General features: G+C 42.4%; 2 protein-coding genes across 3 annotated transcripts in view; one reads left to right on the forward strand and one right to left on the reverse strand.

The window, feature by feature from the left end:
- GALNT11 (polypeptide N-acetylgalactosaminyltransferase 11) overlaps positions 1-21804 on the forward strand; it is a 46953-nt gene extending 25149 nt beyond the window's left edge. For both annotated transcript variants that reach the window (XM_058804397.1, XM_058804407.1), the window contains exons 5-12: positions 553-678; positions 1964-2213; positions 4480-4597; positions 6448-6600; positions 9089-9307; positions 12396-12500; positions 17346-17483; positions 21029-21804. In XM_058804397.1, the coding sequence (XP_058660380.1) occupies positions 553-678; positions 1964-2213; positions 4480-4597; positions 6448-6600; positions 9089-9307; positions 12396-12500; positions 17346-17483; positions 21029-21160 (1241 nt within the window). In that variant the 3' untranslated portion in view covers positions 21161-21804. The remainder of the gene's footprint in view (positions 1-552; positions 679-1963; positions 2214-4479; positions 4598-6447; positions 6601-9088; positions 9308-12395; positions 12501-17345; positions 17484-21028) is intronic.
- Positions 21805-23874: 2070 nt separating this feature from the next.
- KMT2C (lysine methyltransferase 2C) overlaps positions 23875-27217 on the reverse strand; it is a 187815-nt gene continuing 184472 nt past the window's right edge. Inside the window, exons 57-59 of the mRNA XM_058809368.1 lie at positions 26663-26736; positions 26120-26228; positions 23875-25900 (exon numbers count right to left, since the gene is read on the reverse strand). Of these exons, the coding sequence (XP_058665351.1) occupies positions 25808-25900; positions 26120-26228; positions 26663-26736 (276 nt within the window). The 3' untranslated portion in view covers positions 23875-25807. The remainder of the gene's footprint in view (positions 25901-26119; positions 26229-26662; positions 26737-27217) is intronic.

Genomic DNA, 27217 nt, shown 5'->3' on the forward strand with positions numbered 1-27217 from the left:
AGCTAAGTTACAGTGCTACCCATGGACTCCTGCACTCCTTCAAAAGCACAGGCTTGCTTTGATCCTTTTGGGTTTTAGAAAAGCAGCCAGCTGTGAGTGAGTTGTACTTGGTATCTGTTGTTCTGTCACTTAAGCAGGCACAGATAATATTAGGTGTCTTCCTGCCTCTTTTGAAAGGTGTCAGCATTTGTTTTCATGTATGGAATGTGGTAATTTAAATCATTTGCCTGCGTGAAATGTTTATTGTTGCATCTGTTGCAAATGCCAGTCACCATGAGAAGAATTTGGAAATGTGTTTCTTTGAACAGCAATTTTTCAATTTTTTTTTGAGTCTAGTAGTTCCAGTTTACTTGAGTAATGTACAAAAGGCATTGGAGGGGAAGTATAGGATGTGTGAGTATTGCCCTTATGATACTCTTGGTCTGAAGCTCTGCTGTGCCAGGGTAATGTTTTGATCAAGATTTTGGCCATTTTTTAGTTAAATGTCTTGTAATTTTAAACAGAGGTTTCAGAATTTCTTTCTTGTTGTTGAACTTGTTTTCCTTTTTTCAGCTGACTTGAAAAAAGACTTGAGTGAATATGTTAAAACTCAGCTTCCCAAAACTACAAAATTGGTAAGAAATGAGAAGAGGGAAGGCTTGATCAGAGGAAGGATGATTGGAGCCTCTCATGCCACAGGTACACTTGCTTTTCTCTCATTTCCCTGCATATTTTGATTAGTTGTTTGGGTGACTTCTCTTTTTGTAGTGCAGCTTTTCAGATGTTGCATGTTTGACTTGTGGTTACTTTAGCCTCCTGAGGGGTCTCTGCATGTCATGCCACACTCTAAGCTATGCAACTTAGCATTATCCCAAATCTTTCTTCCCCTGCACTTTCTCAAATGATAACTGAAATTTGGATCCAAATTTGAGTGGTTTTTAAATCTCGAGACACTTTGAGTGTCTCAGCTGTTGATTCTTTTCTTTTCCTGGAGACATTTGCTTTCAATAAAATGAGGTACTTCTTTAGAGTGTGTAAGTGAAATTGTGAAACAAAACCAGTATTGTGCTCTAAAAAAGTACCTCATTTTATTGAAAGTTGTGAACACAAGTTATCATCATCCCAAATCTTCCCCTGCACTGTATCTCAAACAATGACTGCCGTGTTAGTGAGACAATGTGGAGTTTTTCCTATTCTTGCCCTGAAAGAATGTTGTCTCAGGAACATCTCCATGTGGTCAAGATACTGTAGTTGCAGAATGTTTTTTGCATGTTTTATGTGCAATAAATAATTTTGGTCTAAAATGAAATCTGCTCCCTTTTAAGGTACACTGATCTGGTTTTTAATGCTCAAATCTAATAACAATGTTTTTCTGTATAAGCTCTTCTGAGTGTTAATTGGGAAAACCAATATTTGGTGATTTATAAACAGACTTTACCAGAATTGCTTTCAGTTAAACTCTCTGGCATCTGAGAAAGTGTGTTATTCTTAAATAATTTTGAGTGGCAGATAAGTCTCTTAATTGGTGTTTGCTCATTAGCATTGTAATGGTATAATCCAGAGAGAAGATTGAAATGAATTTTAGCACAGCTTGGAAAATGCAAGCACATTTAGTGCAATTTTAAGTAATTTTATTGCTCTTCTGAACTGCAGGAGTTCCATCCTCATGCCCAGTCAAATACTGTCTGTGGGGTGACTTGTTATGTTTGTGTGCTCCAGAGTTGTTTTCTTTAGAGCTATTTCCTATCTCTTCCATATTATTCTAGTGTTATATAAATTTTATGTTGTGTCATAAAGATGCTGGTGCCTTTTTAGACCAACTGAGCATGAGGGTGTGTCACAGATCAAACTGTTCTTACTGACTGTGGCAGGTAATGTCTGTGTGAACTGCCAAGTGCTGCATTGTCCAATGCACGCGTGTTTGCACTGAATTGCATCTTTGTGTTCCATGGCCCCATGGATCTTTGTGCTGTGTGCTCTGCAGGGAAGGTGCTGGTGTTCCTGGACAGTCACTGTGAGGTGAATGAGATGTGGCTGCAGCCTCTGCTGACCCCCATCAGGGAGGATCACAGGACCGTGGTGTGCCCCGTCATCGACATCATCAGCGCCGACACCCTCAGCTACAGCTCCTCGCCCGTCGTGCGCGGGGGCTTCAACTGGGGCCTGCACTTCAAATGGGACCTGGTGCCCCTGGCAGAGCTGGAGGGACCCGAGGGAGCCACTGCTCCAATCAAGTAAGGCTCCTCCTGTGTGGTGACACGCTCTGTGTGACACAGGGGTGACCAGGAGCACCTCCTAAGCAGTGGGGAGTGGTTTCTGGCTGTGCAGGTTTAGGAGCAGGTGCCTAACCTGTCAAATATCTGACCTGTTTATTTCACTTAGTTTTGATCACTATTACCTATTTCACTTCAATTTCTGGCAATTAATCATGAATTAGATATATCTGTTTTATTAGGTCAAGAAAGCACACTTCTAGAAAATGCTTACACAATAGCTGCTTTTGCTGAAGACAAAATTCTGAGGGAACATATAGCAGTCTGTACCATCCAATAATGTCACTTTTGAGCTGTGCATTGATGTTTGTTTCCAGTGTTTATGTGCTTGGCTTAATGATAATTTTGATACTGCCTTTGTTCTAGGAGTAGCCTGCATATCCCACTAATAAGAACTATGTAATTTCTGTGATGAAATGCTGAAGAATTACTAGATTGGGAAAATCTGTTTGTGGTAATAGGAATTTATTTTTGTGATCTTTTGAGAGTTGTTTTGAAACACAAGTCTCAGTAAAGCTCAACACTGGGACTTGGAAGTTACCTTCCTTATCTTTTAACCACTGATGGCTGTGTGACCTGTACAGAACTGGCAATATCTGGTTCTAGTGGACGTGTAGCTGATGTAAAATGGTGTCAGCAGGCACCTTTTATTAGGAGTAGACATGTAGGGTTCAGACACAAGAATAGAGCTGTCCCAAGTGAATCCCTTCATGAAAAGAACCAGAGCTGCTGCAGCAAAGGCAAGGAGCTCACTGTGCTTTTTCCAGGTGCAGGTATCAATCTCAGTACAGAATTCAGGTTTGTCAGGTGGAGGAGCTGCCCCTTTTTTACAAAATAACTCTTTGTGGATAAGATTTTCCAAGTGAATCAGAAATTGGGTGTGTTTTCATTTCTCTCTCATTCTCTTTTCTTGGGCTGTAAATGAGGAGCATTTCTGCTGCCACAAGCAGTTCCAGCACAGGTTCTCTGCTGTCATCTGACAGCTCAGCAGTTGGCTTTCCCATGTCTCCCCATCCCAAGATTTTGTCTGAGAAGCCAGGAAAATTATTAAGTTATTTAACAGTTTGACTGGCTTGTTTGGAAGGTGTCACTGTGGTAGTTTCTGAACCTGGAAGGAAGGACAAACTGAAAAAATCTGAGTGGGGAATCAGCACTGAATGTTAAAATCCTTATTGTGTTAAGAGCTGTTCTCACATTTAATTTGGTCAGTGGCTGAAGGTTAGTGTTGCTGTGTTCAACATTCTGTTGCATTCCTTCCACTCATTTTTATGAAAAGTCCTATGCTGAAAAGACAGAGAACTTTATAGTCAAAGCAAGTGTAATAATCTCAAAGATTACTTTTTCTGAGTATGAAAGTGATTTTTCCTACCCAAAGGTCTCTGCCTCCTTTGAAGAAGGAATCTAGATTGCTATTTAACTTTGGAAAAGGCTTGCCATCCAACAGAATGTATTGCATTTTAGAGACTTTCCACAATGAAGTATTTTGGTATCAGAATGAGAAAATTGAGAGTAACCTTTCAACCCAGTTTTTAAGGTGACAGAAACTGTAGTAGAAATTTATGTGAGAACAAGCAGTGAAATCTTGGCCTAGGCTTGGTTTCATCACAGGGGGTTTTTGCCAGGATAGGAAAAAGCCTTTTTCCAGCCCATGGGATGTTCCAACTGTCATATCATGTTTTTATGTAGTGTTTTTACTCTGTTTTACTTTTGTAGGTCATCCACATATTCCAGTGTTGGGATACAGTAAGAATTCAATCTAGAGACTGTACAGTGAGGATCATATGCAGATTTTTACAGAATAGAACACATTCTAGTAACATACAGGCAAGGTGAAAAACTGGGAAATGCCAGAGGGACCACTAGTATAAATACACAAAGTGTAAATAACTTGCCAGTAAACTGATAATTGAGTCAATAATGAAACAAAGCTGCCTCTGGCACTTGGTGTTCCTCTTTCTCTGTCCTATCCCTTTTCCTCAAGTTTGCCAGGTAAAGAAATATGATTTACAGATATTGGAACAATGGAAGATCACAAATATCACTTACAGATCTGCTTTTGCAAATGCTTTGGGACTAGAACTCATGTCCAAGTGACTGAAGGATTTGAATTGTGTTATGTCAGTTTATCAATTTGGACTTTGGGACCAACAGACTCAGCAAAAATTACTGTGTGGGGTTTTTTTCTCTGTTTAAAAGAAAATGAACTTCCTTCCATGCACCTTTTCAGGTCACCCACCATGGCTGGAGGGCTGTTTGCCATGGATAGAGAGTATTTCAATGAGCTGGGGCAGTATGACAGTGGCATGGACATCTGGGGAGGAGAAAACCTGGAAATATCCTTTAGGGTAAGCAGAGAATTTACAGCTCTGTGCTTGAATGTTTATGGCTTTTTCTTAGTTTGGTGGTGCAGCTTTTCATAACAGCTGTAAAGAAGCATAGGAAAAGAAGAATTATGCAAGTTTTTAAAATAAGTTTATGAGCAATGTCTAATGAATTTCATAAATTGATTAGAGATGAGTGGCTCACAGTAATATTGCTAAGATGTAGGTATAGTACATCTTAGTATATTTCCTGGGACAGTTCTGCCTCCTTTCTGAGGGCCTGGAAATGTAAAGGTTTCTGGAACTACATTGAGAATCATGGATAGGAGTCATCTTGGTTGGAAAAGTAATGAGAAAATCATAATCAGAAGATTATGATTTTGTCTGAGAAGCCAGGAAAATTATTAAGTTATTTAACAGTTTGACTGGCTTGCTTAAAGAGTGTCACTGTGGCAGTTCCTGAACTGCCAGTTCCTCCTTTTTGAGGACCTGGAAATGTAAAGTTTTCTGGAACTAATTTAAGAGTCATGGAGAGGGGTCATCTTGGTTGGAAAAGTAATAAGAAAATCATAACCAGAAGATCTGGAAATGGAGCTACACTGGGCTTCCTGTATTTTCTCTCATCTTCCCTGTCACTCCACTGAAAGAAAAACAACTTACTGTGCTTAATGTTGTGCTTATCTCTTTATTTTTGTAAAGGACATTCATCAACAGGTTTGATAAGAGTCCTGAAAATGATATGCTATCATGACAGATATGAAAAGGGGATTAAAAGTTGAAGTTAGCATAAAAAAACCAAACAAACCTAAAACCAGACACAAAGCTCCCAAAACTTTAGAGAATTTGTCAGTTAGAGAAATCAAGATTAGGGTTCAAAAATAAGAACAGGAATTTCATGCACTTGAGTGACTTTAAAGGAGTGTGTACTGAATAAATAAAATCTTTCAATTTTCAGTATAAATGTAATTATTGGGTATCTGAGTAGAAGTGTGTGGAGTGTGAGGAGATTATTCTTGTTATCTTGTAATACACAGTTTCAATAAAAAGGACTTTGAAATATTGGAACACATTCAAAGAATTTAGCTTCTGGAAATCCCTGTCTCTCTGGGGGAGGGTTGGAAAGAAGTTGAGTCTTTATCTTGTCTAGAAGGAGTTTTAAATGTGTCTTGATTATGAACTGCTAATGTGGGATGATTTTCTGGGGCTGGAGAACATATTAGTCCAGCAAAGGACCAGTGCTGGTAATTTGCTGGGAGATTAAGTTTAAAAAGCAATTTTAAAAAACAAAATGGAAGTAGAGTGTAAATAAAATATAGATCCGTGGTGCCACAGATAAAGACTCCTAAATGTAGCATCTGAATGGGAACAGTGTTTGAGTTCCTCTATCTTAACACAAACAAACAGCTCTGTCCAATAAGTTTCTATACTTAGTTGAAAAAGGCTCTCCAAGTTCCCTTGATGATGAAGACTGCTCTTTGTTATCTGTCACATAATTGTGGACAATTTTCATGCAGGTAAATGAATTTAGGTAAATGAATTTAGGTAACCTCATCTGCAGGATGAGTCCTAGCCCATATATCCCAGTCTTTTCTGCTAGGTTGTTAGAGCAAAACAGCAAAATTTTCTGTTTGTCTCTTGAAAGCCATGATGTGTTTTGTAGAAAGTATGGTCAAATGAGAAAAATAATCTTTTGTAACAGGGAGATCTAAAAATCTAATTTGTCAGAAAACATGTCATGAAGGCCAACATTGCTGACATCTAATCCTGCATAATGTATAACCCTCCCAAGGTATCCCTTGAAGAAGGGGAGAAGTTAGTGAGCAATCTGAGCAGTGTGTGAGCAATCTGAACATGTTCTGTTTTTTCATGGACAGATCTGGATGTGTGGGGGCAGACTTCTGATCATCCCCTGCTCCAGGGTGGGACACATTTTCCGTAAGAGGCGTCCCTACGGCTCACCTGGGGGACAGGACACCATGGCTCACAACTCACTGAGGCTGGCACATGTGTGGATGGATGAATACAAGGTAAGAGACAGTTCTAAGGTGATTGAATGGTTATTGACTGGTTTGTTTGTCAAAGAACTGTGTCACAGTGAGATCTGTTACAACTCTGATGGGGTTTTCCTTCTGTAGTCTGAACTCCTGGTGTTAGTTCTGATAGGAATTCCTAAATTCTGTATTCTGGTTTCTCATTTGGCTTTTGAGTCCTTCAGTCTCCTCCTTGATACTTTACTGCCTGCAGGAGATAGAGTTTTATGCCTTTTTAGTGAAGTAAAAGATGATGGATGAGCTTTTGTAAGCTCTGCATTGCTTTGTGTCCAAATCAGTATTACATGGCAGCCATGTACTGTGCCTTCAGGTAGTTTCCATGTTGGTGAGACAGGGATTTTTTTTGGCTGCTTGTTTTCATTCTGTTTTAATTAGCAATCTGCTTCTTTGTCTTTCCCTGAAAGAGCAATCAGGATTAACTTCTGGATTCAAGGGCAGAATCTTGTCTTCAGATCTTGATAGTGATGCTTTTAAACATAGATCAGGTGTTTGAGTCCCTCATCTCTGAGATACTTAATGACATTTTGCCCTTTGAGACCACAGGATTTGCTGTGTGCTCAGTTCCTGTGGTCCCTACGATTTCTATACAAGATGTATTATATTCATTTTATATTCTTTAGAGGTTTATGTTTCATTCCCCATCCTTTACCTTGATCTTCAATTTGAGGAACCTGTTAGAGGTCATTAATTTTTATCTCCATTCTTCATCTCTGTAATGCTTTGTTGGATCTGATCTATCACCTTCCCTTTTACCAATGTCTGGGCACAGTTGTTTTGTGATTAATGATGGCTTTCTCTGAAGCTTGGACTTGATTCTTATAATTTCCACTTAAACTGATTTATCCAGCAAGCACTTGAGCTGCTGATTCTAGCAGTCTCTTGTCACATATTTGTGCCCAGAACTTTTCCAGCTGTTTCTGGTCTGATTCTCTGATAGCTGCCAGAGAATGTATGGAAGAAAACTTGGAAATATTTTTGTTTTTGTAAGAAGAATGCAAATATTTAGTGCCAGTATAATTTACCAAAGCAATCTAACAATGCACAGTACAAAGATAAGACTTTAAGGAGTAAATATCAATATTTAATAAATGAAATGGGATGGAAATGATTCAGCAAAATTTTCATAACTGTCAAAAGCAAAATGCAAAACTATAAGTTCATGTACACAGTGGTAATAAATCACACATGCAAGGTAGGATACCAACATTTGAACTTCAACCAGGAAAGAGGAAATTGGAATAGCAGAGCTACTTTTTGAAGCAGGCCAGATTGTGATGTCCAGTCTGTCTCCAAACTTCCTCAAAGCTGACCAACACCAAGTACACACTTCCCCTTCTTCTGCTGTTAAAATAGCAGTGATACATCAAGCACATCCAAATGCTCAAAGATCTTGCTGAGGAGAGATATGTAACTTGTCCAGAGGTGATGCTGTCTGTTTTCTGAGTATCAGATAGCTGGAAATAATTGAAAACTGTCCGAGCCACATCATGGTGGGTGGATTCCAGATGTCTCCTAGAGATGAAGCCAGAAAAATACCATAGTTCAGTGCCCTGAAAGCAGAATAAATGGTACCTTGTAAACAAATTAATATGCAACCACAATGCCTTTTTGTGGGCTCTGTAAATCTATCTGGAATTCAATGCTAAAAGGGGATTTTTTTTCCCCTAGTTTTAGCAATAGTATTTGTGCCATGTTGTACATTCATGGTTCCTGTTTGTCCCCATTGTTGTCTCTGCATTGGAGTCAGACAGCACATGAGATTGGGTTGGAATCTTAATCCATCTTCACCTAATTTGTGTATCATCATAAAATAGAATGTGAGAAGAGTAATGTTGTGGGAGCCCTTTTGGAGATGATGCAGATGAATGGAAAGAACTGGGCTTCCCAGAAAGCCCAGGTGACAGTTCTGGTTATTCACATGAATAAGGTGTGTTCCCACTGAACTTAATTATGTTAGCCCCATTTCTATGTCTGTTCTGGGATGATTTTACCCTGACCATTTGTAAAGTAGGAAGGCTGGAAACTGTGCCAGACAAAACACACTGGAATCTCAAAACAATGAAAATATTTTCAAGACACCTTTGTTAGAGGCTGCTGATGATACATGCATCTCTTTTTTACTTACTGATTTTAGGATGCCTGTATTGCCAATGAATAAAGTCGGGGGCTGATTTATTTCTTCCTCAAGTTGGCATCTAACAAAGATCAGCAAATTTGTACCCAGGAATTATCTTAAAAAAAATCCTTCAGTTAGAAAGATTAGCTCAGAGTTAGGCAAGATTAAATCTCACTTCCTGTGACAATGCAAGCATTACAATTTCCTACTGCCAGTTTCAAACCTACTGGTTGAAAGCACTAGCAAAATGAAATTAAATTTTGAGAGTTCTGGAAACAGGAAAAATTTGGGAATCAGTAATCTGAAATGTTTTTCCCCTTTTCCCCAACCTGTTTCTCTTAAATACAGGAGCAGTATTTTGCTTTGAGACCTGAGCTGAGGATGAGGAGCTATGGAAATATCACCGAGCGTGTAGAACTGAGGAAGAGATTGAACTGCAAGTCCTTTAAGTGGTATTTAGATAACATCTATCCTGAGATGCAAATATCTGGGCCCAATGCCAAAGCTCCACAGCCAGTTTTTATTAACAGAGCACAGAAACGACCAAAAATAATCCAGCGTGGAAGGGTAAGAGAAACTTAAATAGATGGAATTCTGCTGTGTTAATTATTATGAGACTTTTTCTTATATATTTGCTCTAATACAACAAAAATAGTCTGATTCTGTAAGTTTTGCAACATGCTGTCTTGAAAATAACAGGATTTTTGTCAAATAAGTCTGATCTATATTTCAGATCATCCTTAGACTAGATACTGTTCCATGAGGTTTCTTACCTTGAAGTTCTGAGTTAGGAAGTCTTGCAGTCTTTAGAATGTGTTTTCATGGCTGTTGGTTCTGAAGATGGATTTGGACAGAGAGAAATTTGGCCTCAAATATTCATGCTCTGTTGGTTTATGATAAGAGTGCAGTGTGATTAGTTTCCAAACTCATTGCTTTTACTGGGTCATTTTCTGCAAAGGTGAACATTTCCATCTGAGGCTGATGATGGCTTTTCTAGTCTTGGCTGCTAGCTAATGAACAAAAGATGAGTTTTTCTCCTCTCTTTTTTTTCTTCAAAGTAGAAGTGAAGAGAGAAATTGTTATGTGTATTCATGAAGGAAATCATTATTAAATTCATGCCTAGGCTCTGACACCTTTGCTTATGGGTTTGTATACAGGCAGAGTCACCACACAGTTGCATCTGCTCTTTCCAGGGTCAAATTCACTTGATGGGTGCTTTTTATGCTTCCCAAAAATAATGGATAGTTTCAAACCCAAGACAACTATCTCAATGTCTTCCCTGAGGAAGAAAATACTCTGGAATAAACTGTTTCATGTGCACACAGATTATGGTTAGCAGGTTCCCTTTATCTCAGTAGTTGGAAGCATTTAGCAGTGATGTCCCCCCCAGGCTGCAGTAGCTGCTGGTTCTGCAAGGAGTGAGTCAGGAGGACTTGTGTTCATGCAGGACCTCTTGGCACCATTAGATTTTTTTCTTGGAAGCAACTGTCTGGGAATCCTCAATTTGTGCAGTATTTTTATAGCAATATCCCAGCCAAGCTGTGAAGTTTGTTATGTGGTTTCCCTGAATAAAACTGATGGGCTGATTCCCCTAGCTGTTGGATGCTGTTACTCCCCTAGTCAGACCTTTTTCCTTCTTTTTAGAATTTAATAGCTTTTTGCTTTCATTCAGACAGAAATTTAACTGAGAAATTGTTGGAGAGAACTCCTTGAGGGATCTGAATATCTCAGCAGCACTTAAGGTTAACTCTTCCCAGCAGTTATTTACCATGGCTTAATCTTGAGAAAAACTTTGTGCACCCCTTAAGAAATGGGGAAAAGAAACAGAAAAATGCAGTTTTTGGCTTGGTTCTCTGGGGTTCAAGAATTATACCCAGCATTGTATGAGAGAGTCAGCTTTGGCTCTGGTGGCTGTAGAAACTATTTCCAGATGCCTGCAAGGAACAGAATGATCAGCCAATGTCACCACTGTGTGCCAGACTCTTTAGGATTTGGGAGGAATCACTCCAAATCTCAGTTTATTCTCAAAAACTAATTGGGCCACAGATCAGTGGTGGTTTGACAGCAGCTGGGAAGAAATGTAATGATCACAAATGGTTACAGCTGTTACCAGTGATATCCAATGCTGGCCATTGTGGCCAATAAAAAAAAAAAAAAAAGGACAAAAATCATACAAAACTCATGTAGTCTATGGTTTAAAAACCTTCTGTTGAGTGAGGAATGATGAAAATGAGATCTGTGCTAGATCTGGGGTGTGAGGAAATGTTACTTGAATGTTTTGTGTAATTTGTTTTAGATGTGTGTGGGGCACACTCAAGGCAATTGTTGTTGTGCCTTGGGACAGCTATTTCCAGAAATGGTGTTTAGTGAAAAATATTATTTGGTATTTGTGCTAATTTTTGCTATCATGTGATCAAGCAGTTTGTTCCTTTTGTTACTGGAAGGGTATTTTGGTTTCTAAAAATTTGTAGAGTCAATAGCAATGTCAAGACAGCCATGGATGTCTTCATAATAAAGTTCAGCTGGCTAGTTAATCAGCCTGGCCTGGAGTTCAGGACAGCAAAGTCTTTTTTCCTCTACATCCACCTCCAGATTGGAAATAAAGTATTTTTAATGTGGGTGTCAGATCTGAGGCCCTGCCATCCCTCAGTCATAGTGTGCAGGCAGTGTTTGCTGCCTGCAGAGCCTGAGCCCCACCACACCAGGGGAAGGAAAATAATCAGGCTGAAAAGAACAAAATCATGCTGAAAAGCTGGCCAGCAGTTAGTTCAGAGCATGTGTGTAATTTAAAGCCACAATTAGAGTTGTTTTGTCTCCCTGAGTACCTCTGTGGGATACATCAAGATCTTAATGATTTTTTTGGTTCTTGAAATAGAACAACCTAAACCTCGTACAGCAGAAAATGTCTTGGATGGCTCTTAGGGTGGGAATCATTGTTCAGATCAGGAGAGACTGGCAGCTTGCTGGGAGGCTCCTTGTTTGCTTTCATGGTGGGTGCTCACAGTTGTGCATCACAGGACAGGCCTGAATTCAGTCCTCTGATACACCATCCCCCTAAATCAGATTAGGTGGGGCATTAGAGCAAAAATAGCATTTAGATGCTTGTAAAATGTTCTTTCTCTCCCTGATCCATCAGTAAAATACCACAGCTGATAACAGTGGCTTTTCAGTTACATAAATGCTCTTGAAAACAAATTTGCAAACAACATAAATCTCTGAAGTTGTTTTCATTTCAGTAATTCCTTCTCCTTTCTCAGGGAGACTGTCCTGTTCCATGAAGAGAAGTTGTAGGAGGAGACTTATGTTTAAGTTAACTGTAGTAAAATGCAGTTTATACAGGACAGTCAATATTCCTGAGCAGAATTTATGGGGCCTTAGACTTCTGTGGAGAGTGAAGAGGGCAAAGAACCTTGGCAGAGTAGAGCCAGGATGTGTGTACTACATTTGTACCAGAGAGACAAATCTTGATATAATTAGAAAGCAAATTGGAATTGCTTAGTGCAGTTTTTTGTCCAAATTATATGAGAAACAGAATGGCATTTTAAAAGGAAAGATTTTTTTAATAACTGCAAATGTTGGCTGAGTTTTTTTTTGAGCACACTAGGGATCTAGGGCTGTTTTTCACTCTAACTATCAAACTGTTTTCCTTTCCTAGCTGTATCACCTCCAAACCAACAAATGCCTGGTTGCCCAGGGCCACCCAAGTCAGAAAGGAGGGCTGGTGGTGGTTCGGGAGTGTGACTACAATGACCAGAACCAGGTATGAGATTCCCAATTTTATTGAATTCATGTCTTTAGAATGACCAAAATGTTTTCCTGCTGGCAGAGTGCCCTGGTGTGACATCTCATCAGCAGACAGGCTGCTGTCAGAGGGGCATTCAAACCATGGGGCTGGCCAAGGACACTGTGGAGCTCCTGCTAATGCTGAGTGTTGGATGTTATAATCTCCTTCTTCATGGCACGAATCTCTCTTTGACTGGGGGCTGCCCTAAAGTGGCTCCTGATGGGTTCATAATGCACTGATTGGCACTTCAGAATTTGTGGCAGCTCTTTCAGTTGGTTCCTCATACTGGAATTTAGAGCAGCCCTTTCCTGCCCTGCTGGTGTTTGTGTACTGCACACCCAGTCCTCTGCTGCTGGAGTGGCTGCAGTTTGGGATACATGAATGATTTGGTATTAAATAAAAGGAATTCAGAAGATTCTTTGGCTACAGGTAAATTGCTGATCTGGGGATTAGTTAGGGATAGATTGAAAACCTAATGAGAATTTTTGGATCACTACATGAGGCCTTTGCTGTTTCACTTCTTGCAGGTGACAGAAATTCAGGACTTGGATAAAAAATCTCCAGGATAGAGAGATCTTCAGTTAATGCCATAAAGGCTTATATAGCTAAAAACTACTCTGAGAACTTTATGATTTAGGAGCCCTTGGGACCCAATTCTAAAATCTAGGTTGGATCTAAAGAGAAAAGTAATCAAAGGCACAGAATAAATGGAGCATGGGATGTAAAGCAGCACAGCTTTAGTAAAGGTGGGTTGTGCTGGGCTAACTTGATGCTCTATGACATGGACAACAGTTATCAGGGTATGGAAACTGCAGCAGTGGAGGCAGAGTGATTTGTGACAGTCCCAACAAAATGCTGATTGCTTTGTCACCTAAAGGGACTTTCTGCCTCCTGTTGTGGCCTCAGCAGCTGAGTGTGACACAGGAAGCCAGAGGGGTGTTTGCAGTTCTCAGGATAACTGTGGCTGGCTCTTGACATGTGGCCTTCAGGTGTCAGACAGGGGCAAGTACAAGCACATCCTTGTACTTCACCTCTGGAGCACTGAGAAATCATCACTGGGACCAAATTGCCACTTCCTGTGTTAAGGTTGGATTAATTAAAGCTGGCATGAGAATGGAATTTTTCCTATTTGATCTATTCTATTAGCTGTAGGACAGTCAGCAAGTCTTGTAAATAAAAAAGGCTGTGTGAGTGTAATAGTGACTGAGGGGCACCATCACCACCAAGTGATTGCACATTTGCAGGGCCAAAGCTGCAATTCTGAGCCATTCTGTCTTTGGGTGAGAAAGTTGGGCATGATGTCCACACAGTTATGCTTCCCTTTTCCTTGCTACAATATTTCTCATAATGAAGTGCCACATGCCTGAAGGAAAAACTCTGTTGGTTTTCCACATCAAAACTTTTTTCTGACTTTTTTTTAATCCAGGAGAACAAATTTCAGTTATCCCTTTGGTGCTGAGAGAGACAAATCTGTGCTCTGATTGTTGACCTTTGGCTTTTCTTGTGAATCTGCTTTACTAGTGGTAAATTTAGCAATTATTTCTCATAAAAAAATGGCTATGCTATCTTCTTTCACAATGATTTTGTTCTCCAACCAAGTATGTCAACCAACACTGTTTTTCTGCTATTACATTTATTTTGTTCTAATAAATCCCAAGAGTGCATTCAGCCAACTTGCTGTCATAACCTCTTGAACAATCTTGCTATAGATATGTGAGAACAGTATAGAGAAAGATGACATTTATTTAGCAGCTTCTTATAAAAATAGCAAGAAACATCCTGACTATTGGAAGCTTTTAGCTGTAGTTTCACTCAGCTTGTTGGCATTTTTCAGCTGGTTTTGCCCTAGAATTATCTGGTTTATGCCTTTGTCCTAGGAAAAAAGCCTGTGTTTGGTCTGGTGAGTGCATGTGAGAGTTGACCAGCCTCTCTAAAGTCATGGGACTGGCCTTGAAAGCAATTCTGGTTTACCTTTGGTTTGTGCTTGCTTTGTTTTCTCTAGCCTTCATGGCTGCTAAGGAATTTCAAATCTAATTTAACTTGGATTTAAAAGCAATAAGAGATATTCTGTAGCTTTCAGTTGTATCAGCATTATGGGCAATCCTTTTCATTGTAGTTGACTTAGATGTCACCATTAAGTAGAGTTGAAAATTAGCCAGGCACACCACACTGTCCTGGTTTCTCAGGCTTGACATGACTGACTTTCAGTTCATAATTTTGCTATAGAAAGAAAATAATTGGGGAAGTGGTTTTTGTATCTAGAAAATACAATAAAAATGATGTCTATAAGTTATAATGAAAAGGATGCTCCATTAACTGTAGTAGGAACAGTCTGGGATAATTCTGGGGACTGGACACAATCCCAGTTTTGAAAACCAAAGTCTTCACAGTGATGATCTCCTAACTGCTAGTTAGGAAGTGCATGCAGGTTGAAAATATCCTGCACCTCTATTGCCTCTTTTTTAAAAATAGATTACATTTTTAAATGGTTGTGTTTGGGGTTTGTTGTGGTTTTTTTTCTTTGTTTTTTTTTTTTGTTTGTTTGTTTTTTTTTTTTTTTGTTTGTTTTGTTTTGTTTTGTTTTTTAAGAAAATACATAGGAGGATAAAAGAAGAGAGCTCTCAGAAATGAGACATAAATCCTGGGAGGGCACCTTTCTGCCTGCAAACTTTAGATACTGTGCTGCCTGCCAGCAGTTTCTTTCCTCTTTGGGGCTGTTGCTCCTGACAGCCTTTGGCAGTAAGAGCTGAACATTATCCTTTCAGCCTTCAGCAGAAAATTAGTTAATAATTTCTGGAGTATACTAAGGCTTGCAATTGTGTAACAAAGAAACCTCATGGGGTGGCTTTGCTTTCCTGGTGCTTGAATCTGTTAATAATCTGCAAATTCATAGTGATACTCTAATCTGGATTTGGAACCAAATTTGGGCCTATTTTTCCTCTCTCCTTTGTTTTCTACACTAAACACATAATTAGTTTGGAATTAATTTTGGCTGTCTTGTGTAAGCCTTTCTGGAGAAGTTTCACACTGGGTTTAACCACAGCTTTTGACTGAAGATCTGTTCCCTGTGTCACTGCATCTTCTCTCTCCATTCCTACCAGTTCATCTCTTGTTTGGACTCAGCTCCATCATTGTTCTTTCCACAGTAATTCTCTCTGGCAAGTCCTGCCATTTCTCCATTCTCTCCTCCCTCTTTAATCTTGCCATGCTTTCTTTTTCATGGCAGGCTTTAAACAGCAAAAACTATTTTAGAAGGCACAAAATGTCTGAGGTTGGGGCACATTTTAATGTGATCCCTGCTCTTCTTCCAAGGAGGCCTTCCTTGTGTTATAATAGTCACTGTGATAATGAACTGAGTGCTGTCCAACTGAGGCTGTGTCCCAAATCCCAGCACCTCCCAGAAGGCTGCTTTTAGTCTCATAGGCCAAAAAAAGAGACAAAGCAAAATTTATGTGCCTGACTTTTCTGCCTAGAGTTTGATATGCCATATTCTGACTGTGAAACTCATGCAGACTTAATGGAAAGAAAAATAAATTACATAGTGAGCATGGCAAGTGCAGCACTGAGCTGAGAAATGGGAGCAGGGCTGGAACAGGAGCACAGCACAGGAACTTTGTGTGTCTGTAGGTCCTTCAGGGACAGGTATGAGAGGCTCAGCTCCTCTTGTTCACAGGCTCCCATGTCAGGGGAAGGGATTTGCTTTGCTCAGCACCCGCAGAGGCTGGGAAGTGCTGTCCAGCTGCCCTGTGAGTGCCAGGGCTGCCCTGTGCATTGGGAATAGCTGGCACTGGGTGCTGAGCCAGATGCTCCCAGGATCTTCCCTGCACTGCAGGCCCACACTTTACATTTACTTCTCTTTTCTCTACCCCTCTGATATTTTGAGGTGCACACCCCCAAGTTCCTTAACTGCTTTGCTTTCCAGCTTGGGATTCAGACTCTCCTGTTGGTTATGAGAGCTCCAGGTCTTCCACAGATGTGATCTTGGCCAAGGGAGGGAGAAGCAGCAGCTCCTGCAGTTGGAGCAGGCTGCTGTTCCTGCTTCCCTGAATGTCCAGCTGTGCCAGATGTGCCTTGCTGAGAGCCAGCAGGGTTTGGTGATGAATGGCAGCAACTGAAGGTGCCTGACACATTTCTGGGACCAAGAATAAAAGTACCTGCTCTGTTCAAGCAGCATGTGGGAGAGGACAGACAAGAGGCAGCTTGGATGTGTCCTTGCTGCTTGTTGGAACTGACAGCTGGTTCTTTCAGTGTGATCACAGAGAAACTCTTCTGTCATGTAAATTCAGGAGCCCAATTGCAGTTGAAGCTGCAAATACGAACCAGTGCATTCCTGTTGTCATTGTATTGCAGAAGTTCTATTATCAGTACATTGCAAGGGTTCCATATTGCCAGAGCTTTGTACCTCCTTGATGTTTCTTGTAGGCAGCTCCTCCAGGCACTGACTCCTCCTCATCCTTGCAGTAGCCAACTGACTGCAGTTCCCACCAATCCACTCTTTTATAACACTCTTCTTACTGGCTACAGGTGTGGCCTGTTCACATCAGGCTTGCTCCTAATCCTTAATAATTGGCTCAGCTAAAACTCTTTAGCGGGGTAAGATTACTTTCTATACCACCTTCATTTACTTATGTTCTATCCCCCTACACATTCCTGCTTCATGCAGGTGGGCCCAGGGAAGGGGCTGCATTCAGTTCTCACCACTCCCTGCAAGGCCCATCTCTGACATCCAGACGTTGAAGCATCTCCTCTGTGGGTGCACAAAAGACTCAATGAAACTGCCCTGAAACATTGCAATCAATGTCTTTCCATCTCCTCTTTCAGGTGTGGATTTACAATGAGGATCATGAGCTGATTTTGAATAATCTGCTGTGCTTGGATGTGTCTGAAACTCGCTCGTCCGATCCCCCTCGGCTGATGAAGTGCCACGGCTCGGGTGGCTCCCAGCAGTGGACATTTGGGGTGAGTGCAGGGGCTGCCACTGTGCATTGCTTGTGATCAGTGACTCAGTCAGGCACAGGAGTGTGGGTATTAATTGTTGTGGTGTTGTTGTGGGTCCCAGGTCGAGGTGAGAGATGAGAATTGACTCCCAAGTTCTCAGAAAGCTGATTTATTATTTTATGATTTTATGTTATAGGTTATATGTTATAACCTATAACATATAACCTATAACCTATAACTTATATGTTATAGGTTATATGTTATTATACTATATAGTATATAATTTATTTTATACTATATGATATTATATATTATATATTATATATCATATATTATATGAAAATTATATGCTAAAACTATACTAAAGAAAGAGAAAAGAAGACATCAGAAGGCTAGCAAAGAATGATAATAAAATCTCGTGACTGACCAGAGTCTGACACAGCTGGCCATGATTGGTCATTAAGTAAAAACAATTCTCATGGAATCAATCAAAGATTTCTCTGTTATTAAGCAACCTCTAAACCACATTCCAAGCAATCAGATAATTATTGTTTACATTTCTTTTCTGAGGCTTCTCAAGAGAAAAATCCTGGCAAAGGGATTTTCTGTAAAATATGACAGAGACACAGTAGCACTAACAGGACATCAGGGCTGAATTTAATTGTGACCAAACCTCAGATGTACCAGGGCAGTTGCCCTGCACCAGGCCCAGCCCATGGTTCAGGCAGCCTGTACAGAAGTTGCACTTTGAAGGCTGCATTTCAGTGTTAATAACAGTTGCAGGCCCTTTGCATCAAAGAAAGGTTTCTGCAGCTCCACTGAGCCTTTCTTGTGCCAGTCACAGCCACCCACAGCACTGTGGCTCCTCTGGGCTGTGCCAGAGAGAACAAAATCCACCCCAGAGCTTTGTTGTGTTGTGTTTGCAGGCCTGGGAGGCAGGAGGAGTCCATGTGGGGATTCCTGCTTAGTGCCTGAAGAAGCACAGGGCAGAGCAGTTGCTTCTGCCCTGCAATTGATGTCATTAATTTAACTGTTAAGGCCTGGAGTGGCCAATCCACAGAACTGAGCCAGAGCTGCTCACACATGGGGTTTGTCTCCTGGGTATTCACTCAGAGGCTGCCCCTCACATGCCCTCAGCCTGCTGAGAGTCTGCAGCACCAACACGGTTGAACCAAGGGAGGGAGAGTGTCAGGACCCAGGAAATCCCTCTAGCTGTCCTGAGCAGCCAAGAGCCCTGCCAGGGGTCTCAGACACCCTGGCACAGAGCCCAAGATGCCCCTGTGGTTTTGATTATGACCTGTGGAGCAAGTTACCAACCTTAGATGAAGATCTGCAACCACGACAAATTAGGTAGAATGGCATTTTTTCACGAGGTGAAAAAATAGATTTTTGGGGTTTTTTAGAATGGAAGTTCAAGGGGCAAGATGAAGGGATCTGGGTGTGTCCTGCCATTCTCCTTCTTCTTCTTGGCCTCCATCTGCTGCTGTGATGTTGGCACTTTTAGATTGGTTTAGAGTAGAAGCTCACTGTCTAACATAGGTGATAGGTATTGGAAAGTAATTGTAAATATTGTACAGGTAGTTTTTAGTATAAAGATGTAACACCACCCCAGGAGCAGGCAGAGTGCCTCTGACTGTCTTGCTGAGCTGACTTCTGCAGGGCAGGAGAAAGAATTTTATAGCTAAGATACAATAAACAACCTTGAGACTGAGAAATGAAGAGCCCTGACTCCTCCTTCGACCCTGGGCTGGGAAAAGAGACTTTCTAACACATCTTGGGGTCACTGTGAGCAGCAGAGACCCCGACAGGAGAGCCCTGCCAGCCCTGCCAGTGGTGCTCCCAGCACAGCTCTGCACAGCCTGCCTCAGGTTCCTGCCATGCTGCTGCCTGGCAGCTCAGGTTCCCAAGGGGAGTCCCACAAGTCCTGCTGCAGCCCAGGGTGGTGTGGAGATAGCGAGGCAGATCTGTGTGTGTCTGACACTGGCACCAGCACTGCCACAGCCCCCAGGGACAATGAGCCCAACAGTTCTGCTGAGCAGAGGTTCTAGAAGGTTCTGCAGCTGGTGTTAGCAGCAGGGATGCACAGCAGTGGGGGAATGCCACTGGCTTTGGGTGCACATCGCTGTTGGTGATGGCTGTGGGCTGGAGAATCTGCACTTCATGTGTGACACGGGGGCTTTGAGCTGGCCATGGCCACCGTGGCTGTGGGAGGTGGGTCTGAGCAGGGGCACATTGGTGCTCATTCATCAGTGATCCACAAGGAAAGAAAGTGACTCAAACACTGGGATTCATTAGGAAGGGGCAGAGGGGCATGGAAAGGCAAATGGAAGGTGTGGGCACCTTTCCATTGAGGAATATGGGAGCTGGCTGGGGCCCTTTAGATCTCAAACCTTTTGGAACAAGGAGAACTCCACTGAGTGAGTCATTGATACAGGGAAATACTAACTGTGCACTGCCACTTGTGGTACAAGGCTTGGACTGGGGGGGGTATTTTGGAGGAGTGTTTTGTTTTCTTACCATCTCCTCCTGCTTCCCTGGACATCTGGTTGTGGCCACAGGCAGTGGCAGAGCCTGGCAGGGCTGTTCCTGTGGATCTGCTCCCTCTGTGCAGAGCAGGAGGTGCTGCCCATGGGAGCTGCTGGGGCTGTGCACAGAGCCCTTTCCAGACAGGATGTTAGTAGAGGAGATGGCACAATCCTCTAAAGGTAATAAAAGGACAGAATCTGTTTCCTTGTCACTCTTGGCTGGGGTTTGGCCTTGCTCTGGCTGTGGGCACTCACCAAGCATGAGGCCTGGCATGACATGTGGCAGCTCCTGAGGGTAGGGGCACTGCTAATGCATGGTCAGATACTAAACAGGGACCTGTGTTCAGCCTGGAGAAGAGAGGGCTCCAGGGAGACCCTAAAGCATCCTTGCAGTGCCTGAGGAGGCTACAGGAGAGCTGGAGAGGGACTTTTTGCTAGAGCATGGAGTGATAAGACAAAGGGGAATGGCTTTAAACTGACAGAGGGCAAGTTTAGATTACGTATTAGGAAGAAATTCTTTGCTGTGAGGGTGGTGTGATGCTGGAACAGGTTGCTCAGAGAAGCTGTGGATGCCCCATCCCTAGAATATTCATGGCTAAGTTGTATGGGCTTGGAGCAACCTGGTTTAGTGGAAGGTGTCTCAGCCCATGGCAGGAGAGTTTGACCTAAATGATCCTTAAGGTCCCTCTCAACCCAAACCATTGTAGGATTCTGTGACCTGTCTGTGCCCACCACAGACCCTCTTTGCTGGGCTGGGGAATGGGTTTGATCATCCCTCCACCTCATTAAAAGTCTGTGCTATAAACAAATCCCAGCTGGGGGCCTGTGAGGACGTGAGAGCCTTTGTTTCCAAGTCTGGATGTGGCTCCGGGGTGTGCTGTACTGCACTGCTGCTGTGGGTCTGCTGTGGCAGGGAGGCTGCTGAAAGGCTCATCTGTCAGAAGGAGCACCCCTTCCCTTGGGCATCACTTCCAGCCCCAGTTTGACAATGGAGAACAGAAGTTTCAGTAAATAAATCCCATCTGTCTTTGTCTGCTCTAGAAAAACAAGCGGCTGTACCAGGTCTCGGTGGGGCAGTGCCTGAAGGTGGTGGATCCCCTGAGCCACAAGGGCTACGTCACCGTGGCCATCTGCGACGGGTCCCTTCCTCAGCAGTGGCACTTTGAGAGCTGACACAGCCAGCAGGTGGCTGAGGAGAGTTCAGCTGAGCCTGCTTCCCCTTCAGCCACCATCTGAAGTCATCCTGGAGGGCTTTGTGCAGAGCCCTTGGCACAGCCGTGGAAGGAGCTGCTGGAAATGCCCTGCCCGAGGAGCTGAGCCTGCAGGTCTGGGTGTCACTGGTCCCTGGTCACACACTGAGAGCAGCAGCCCCACTGCTCCAAGGAGTGAAATGCATCATCAGCGTCTTGGATGGGCCTGGATTATTGGACTGGTTTTAAGTAAGAGAAATCATTAGAGCAATGTAATTTAAATGGTGAGATTTAAACTTTGTGGATCTTCTCAACGACAATGACAGAAAGGAGTCCTCCTTGACTATTTCATGTGCAGTATCTCAATAATTTACATTTCTAGTATGGGATTACTGGCCAAAATTATTTTACTTTTTCTGGAAAATGTTTTTATTCCTTTCCATCTTCTGATAATTGTCATTTGAAATATTTAAATTTAGTTCTTTTAATTTTAGGACATTTCATGTAGTTTAAGTTCTTTGCTGTCATTCGTCACCTCATATTTAAAACAAAGTAACTATTGCAAAGTCTATTTTGATGACTCGTGACAGTAGCTGCATTTAAAATAAAGTATCTTTTTTTTATTAATTTGTATGGCCTTACTCTTTGTAGCTGTTAGACCAGAAAGCACCAACTTAGACACTGATGGAAATTAAAGTTCAGACAATTTGGGTCTTTTTTCACTCCCTTTCTCCCTTCCTTGCATCTTGGAAGGCTTGACAGATAATTTCTGTGGTTTTTTCCTCCACTTCTCTTTTAATTTATTTTACTATTTCTTTGACTTCTTCAGTGTGTGGGAGCTCCTGCAGAAGAGAAAAGCTGCTCTTACCCAGTGCATTTTTTCTTAGCACTGTTGTTGGCCTCATTTCCCACTCCACAGCCACAGCCTTCCCTGGAAACGTGCAGTTTGGATTTTAGAAGTTCCAGGACAGCCTTGCCCTTCCACTTGTGCAGCAGAAACTGCAGAGATACTCCAGCATCCACTTATTGACCTTTTGGGCAGTGTGAAGAAAATAATGATAATGCTAGAATAATTACAGCTCCACATCTTTCTGCAGAGAGGAGATTTGCTTGTGCCTGACTCTGTTTGGTCCTTCAGGCCCCTGCCAGGGCCAGCACCTGGGAGAAGAGCAGAGGATGCAAAGGAGCAGGTAAGAGTGGCCTGGCCACAGGGCAGCTGCTTTGCCTCCCCACTAGTCCTGGAGGGAGTGAGCTCCTGGCACACTTGGAGAACCAGGTACCAGGGTTTAAAAATCAGAACCAGCTGGCTGAAGTTATTCAAGATACAGCATTACAATGAGAGTAATTAAATAAGACACGAGCCAAGCTCCTTCCTACCAAGGAAAGCCTCTAAAAACCAACCCCAGCCCCCTTTGTCAGCTGAGCCTGTGCTGGGCCTTGCTCAGGAGCACCTGGAGCCTTCCATCAGTTCCAGGTGACTCCTGCAGTCAGGCAGGGCTTGATCATGGTGTCAGCTCAGGTGGCCCTTTCACTGGCAGCAGTGGCAGCCTGGGTGGTTGCTGTGTGGGACATCCCAGTCTTTGCTGGGGTGAAAGGATGGGCTGCAGCTTCCTTTATGCCTGTGTGGTTCACCCAGACTGCTGGCACAGCCCCTCCCAGCTGGGTGCAGGGGGACAATTCCCTGTGACAGTGGTGGTGGCAGCCACATTGTGCAGAAACCTTGCTTGGCCTTGTCTTCTGTTGTGTTGTCTTTTTAAAAATAAGTTAAAAAATCAGGAAACCCGAACAAATCCTCAAACAGGGAGGGCAGCAACTTGCTTTATTTACAGTCTGAGTCAGTTGCCACAGAGAATTTTGGACCTTTTGCTCCCAGTGGGGAGAGCTGGAGGTGCTGTCACCGGGAGCGGCGCCGTTTCCAGGAGCAGAGGGAGGTGATGGCGTTTGGGATGGTGTCACTTGTTCCTGCAGGGCATTCCTGGCCACAGACACACCTGGGGTGCTGCCACACAGCCAGGCCATCTCTGCTGGGAAAACCCAGCCCTGGGCCAGGGTTCAGTTCCCAGCTGGGCTGCCTGGTGTAAGCAGGAATTCAGAGTTCTGCCCTGTGTGTGAGTGAGGCTCTGATGAATAGGAAGCACAGAAGGAAAAGCCTCATCCCACTGTCACGGCCTCCAGCTTGCTGCTGTCACACTGAGAATTTATTATTTGTAGAGAAGGAAACTCTGTCTGGGGCTGAATTTTAAGTCCCTGTGTCAAGGACTTCTTCTCCTGGCTCCTGGAGTGGGGGTGGCCATGGACAGACAGATCCTGCAGCAGCCAAAGTGCACCATGTCAGCAACACCAGGGATTAACTCTGGCCTGGCTGCTTCCCACTGCTCCAGGGTAAGTCTGGAGCCTCTTTTAGTCTGGACTCATGCTGAGAGCTGCTGGGAATGTCTCTGGTGTCCAGCACTGTCACAGTGCCAGCTCAGAGCTTTAACCCCACTCTGGCCTTTGCTCACTCCCCCTCCTGCAGCATGAGGGGACTGTGAAGGGCGTTCAGTGTCCACTCACGGGCTGAGAGGAGCCTGTGCTCACTGTGCAATTTAGGACGCACTGGCAAAGGGGGAAGGCAAAATACTTCTCTGTGGTGGAAGCAGAAACAGATCCTGGAAGAAGCAGAAACCAGACACCTCAAATGACAACAGGAGGATGCACTTTATAGATGTAAAATATTTTTATTCGTAAATGCTGATCTTCTAAATCTGTTTCCACAAATTCCAAAACCCATAACACTCTGTATACTTCAAAAAATTCTTTTTTTTGTGTTGTTTTTTGTATTTTTTTGCCAACATTAGATACTATTATACAGAACAGAAAAAACTGTAGGACAAATACTGGTAGGATGTTGGAATATTGTACAAGAGAAGAAAAATATTCAAGAAACAATTTAATACAGCTATTTATCAAGAGAAAAATATATACAATTGATTTATTCTGTAAGATAAAAATACATCATGCCATATACATTACAAGTTCAGAACTGTATTACTGAATATACCAACAGTTTACAGTCCACTTTAATTGTGCACACAAAAAAAAAAAAACTTCATTTTTTTTAATATTTAGCCTGTGAAGTGTCAGTACCAGAATTTTAAGTACAAAATAAAAAGCTAACCTGGTTCAAAATGCTGATTAAATTTCTACAAGCAAACACAAAACAGTGTTTATTTTTTAAAGAAATGTAAACAAAAACAATCCATACAAACACATCTTTAAATTACATTTTCCAAAATCCTATTGCCAGAGTCCTGCAGCTGCAAGCACATTACACCTAATTTTTTTTCCTTGTTTTCCTTTTAACAAGGCTATCGCATGAGACTGAAGCTCCAAGTCATTCTATGCTGTTTACATGATTTAATCTGTAGGCTGAACAGTCACCTAATCCTTGACTACTTTTGCTGAAGAAAAAAAACCATGTCCAGCCTCTATTTTGGGTGGTTTTAGCAGTTATTCACAGTTATCACAAATTGTAAGCACAAAAAAACCTGACTTAAGAAATAGGGATGCAACAATATAATACAAATAAAATTAATCTAAATTACCCAAACATCTACAAAAGTCAGAGTTGTAATATACACTGCCTTTACCAGGCTTAAGGTTTACTTTAAAAAAATTCTCGTAAGACCACAGTTGAGACTGCTTTAAACATACAAAACCCCCTCTCTTTAAATTGAGATTTTGGTTATTCCGAACTGGGAATCGCATGTCCGTGAGTACATGAGATCATATTGTAACATCCCTATCAACGTTTGAGAATAAGCACCCGAACTGCTGCAGAGTCTGGTAGCATTTGGTCAATAACTATTTTTATACTGTATTTTTTTTTCTTAAAATATTTACACTTTTATACAAAGTAACAGAGTTTTGTTAGTTCTGCAGGTAACAGCAGCAGCTTGGCTTTCTTCTAACTTTCTTTTTAAAAATAGCTTCATTCACTTATTCAATAATAAATACAAAAAGGTTCTCTTATTTTACAGAAATCAAAAACTACAATAAACTGACTCATGGAATCAAGTATTTAAATGTATTTTAGTGCAAGTTATTTTTTCCCTTAGCTCTATCCCTAAGGAAGTCGTTTCAGTACATTCCTTGTTCAGTGGTGTCTACTTTTATTTAAATTTTTTTTCTTTAATTAGAGGGCCTGCCCCTTTATCAAATAAGGCTGTGGCCAGCACTTTGGACTTCTCCCTTTCGCTGGTGATTTCAGTCTTACATTCATAGTGGCCACCTGCCCTCCTGCAGGTCAGCCAGCGGTTCTTTGCCCAAGTTAAACAGTTTCTCCTTAGTGAGCTCAAAAACAAAAGTGCTGGACCATTCTGTTAACTCAGTTTCACCTCCACGTGTCTGGAAAGTCAGCTTCAGATTTTGCCGGCTTGCTTCTGGTGCTTGTTGGTTGGTGGGTTATTTTTCCTTTTTTTTTTTCTTTTTTTTTTTTCTTTTTAAATACATGTGTAGAAATCTGTATTTCCAGAAGTGATATATTTTTTTTCCCCCTTCAAAAAGGCAACAATTTTCCGTCGACAAAATCAAAATGTGAATCACTTCTTCCTAGGGACAAGCAACCCTCAAAGACAGCAAGGAATGCATTCTAGTTCATCCACTTTCGGCAGTTTACAGCTCCACAGTGACATGGAATCTTGTGCTGGTCATCTTCAAAATCAAACTTATAGTCATAGCAAAGCTGGAAGGAAAGGCACAGGAGTGGTTATGGAAGAGCTGGGATTGGCCACAACAGCTTAAACAGCAAAACCCAGCAGAGGCTGCACTGTGAGGGACAGGCAGAGTTTTACAGGAAAGGGAAATGTCACCTCACCCCAGAGCAAACAAACTGTGCCACTGGCCGGGAATCACAGAATGGATGCATGAAACAAGAGGGCTGTAAAGTCAGAACCTGCCCTACCTCCTCCCCCTTCTGGATTCTTCTGCTGGAGCTGATGATAATTTTGTGTCCTCTCTCAAAAGTGACCACCTCAGCCACGCAGTTGGGCGCACACGAATGGTTGATGTACCTGCGAAGGAAGAGTGGGACAGGTGAAACCTCTTAGGAAAACCCAGCCCTTGAGGCAAATCTGAACCAAACCTCAGGATGGCCTTAGCTCCACGGGCTCACCGCCTTCCCACATACAATTACATTACTCTGTACTTGTTTCTTTACCTAGAAAATGTCAAAAAAATCAAGGATCAAAAAAAATTCCTTTTTTCACAGCTGCCATGAAACGTAACTGAAAGATGAGCAAAGCTGATGGAAGAGACAGTGGGACAGTTTGAAAACTGAATGTACCAGCTCAGAGAATAAACCCCACAAACTCAGAGCCTCCAAGAGCCCCGGCCAACATGGGGGATGCCCCAGGAGGAGGTCAGGGATCCCTCCAGGGCCCCAGGAGGAGGTCAGGGATCCCTCCAGGCCCCAGGAGGAGGTCAGGGATCCCTCCAGGCCACCCACCTTGCAGGGCCTCCCGTCAGGGTGGCGTCGATGACGTGGTCGTTGTCAATGCGGAACATGTACACGCCACGGTTCTGCAAGACACAAGGGGCACAAGGACTCTGGTCAGGTTTTACTGCATTGCCAGTGATGAACCAACAAGGGCCAGCTCCATTCTGCATTGCAGATCAGGCACTGCCCACTGGCTCACGAGGAAAAGCACTGTCACGTACTGCCTGTGTCCCCATGGGTTTGTGAGGGATGATGGGTCATAAACACAAACCTCTGGACAATTCAGTTTTCCCCAAGAGCATCCTACTGCCTTTCATCCAGGGTGTATGACTGCCTCCCACACAGGCACTAACTGTTACAAAGTTACACAAAGGAAGTGGCTTTAAATTTAAGAAGTTCTCATTAGAACTGAGGTCCTGACATGTCTGGCAGAACTGTGTCCTCTGGAACAGAGGATGTGTTCTCCCTACCTGGCCAGGGTGCCGTGAGATTTATTAAACATTGAAATACTCTGATAATAACTACTGCAGACTCCTCTGGTTTTATTTTAAGCCTATTTGCATT

This window comes from Ammospiza caudacuta, chromosome 1 (genome assembly GCF_027887145.1).
Source record: "Ammospiza caudacuta isolate bAmmCau1 chromosome 1, bAmmCau1.pri, whole genome shotgun sequence".
Classification (NCBI taxonomy): Eukaryota; Metazoa; Chordata; class Aves; order Passeriformes; family Passerellidae; genus Ammospiza; species Ammospiza caudacuta.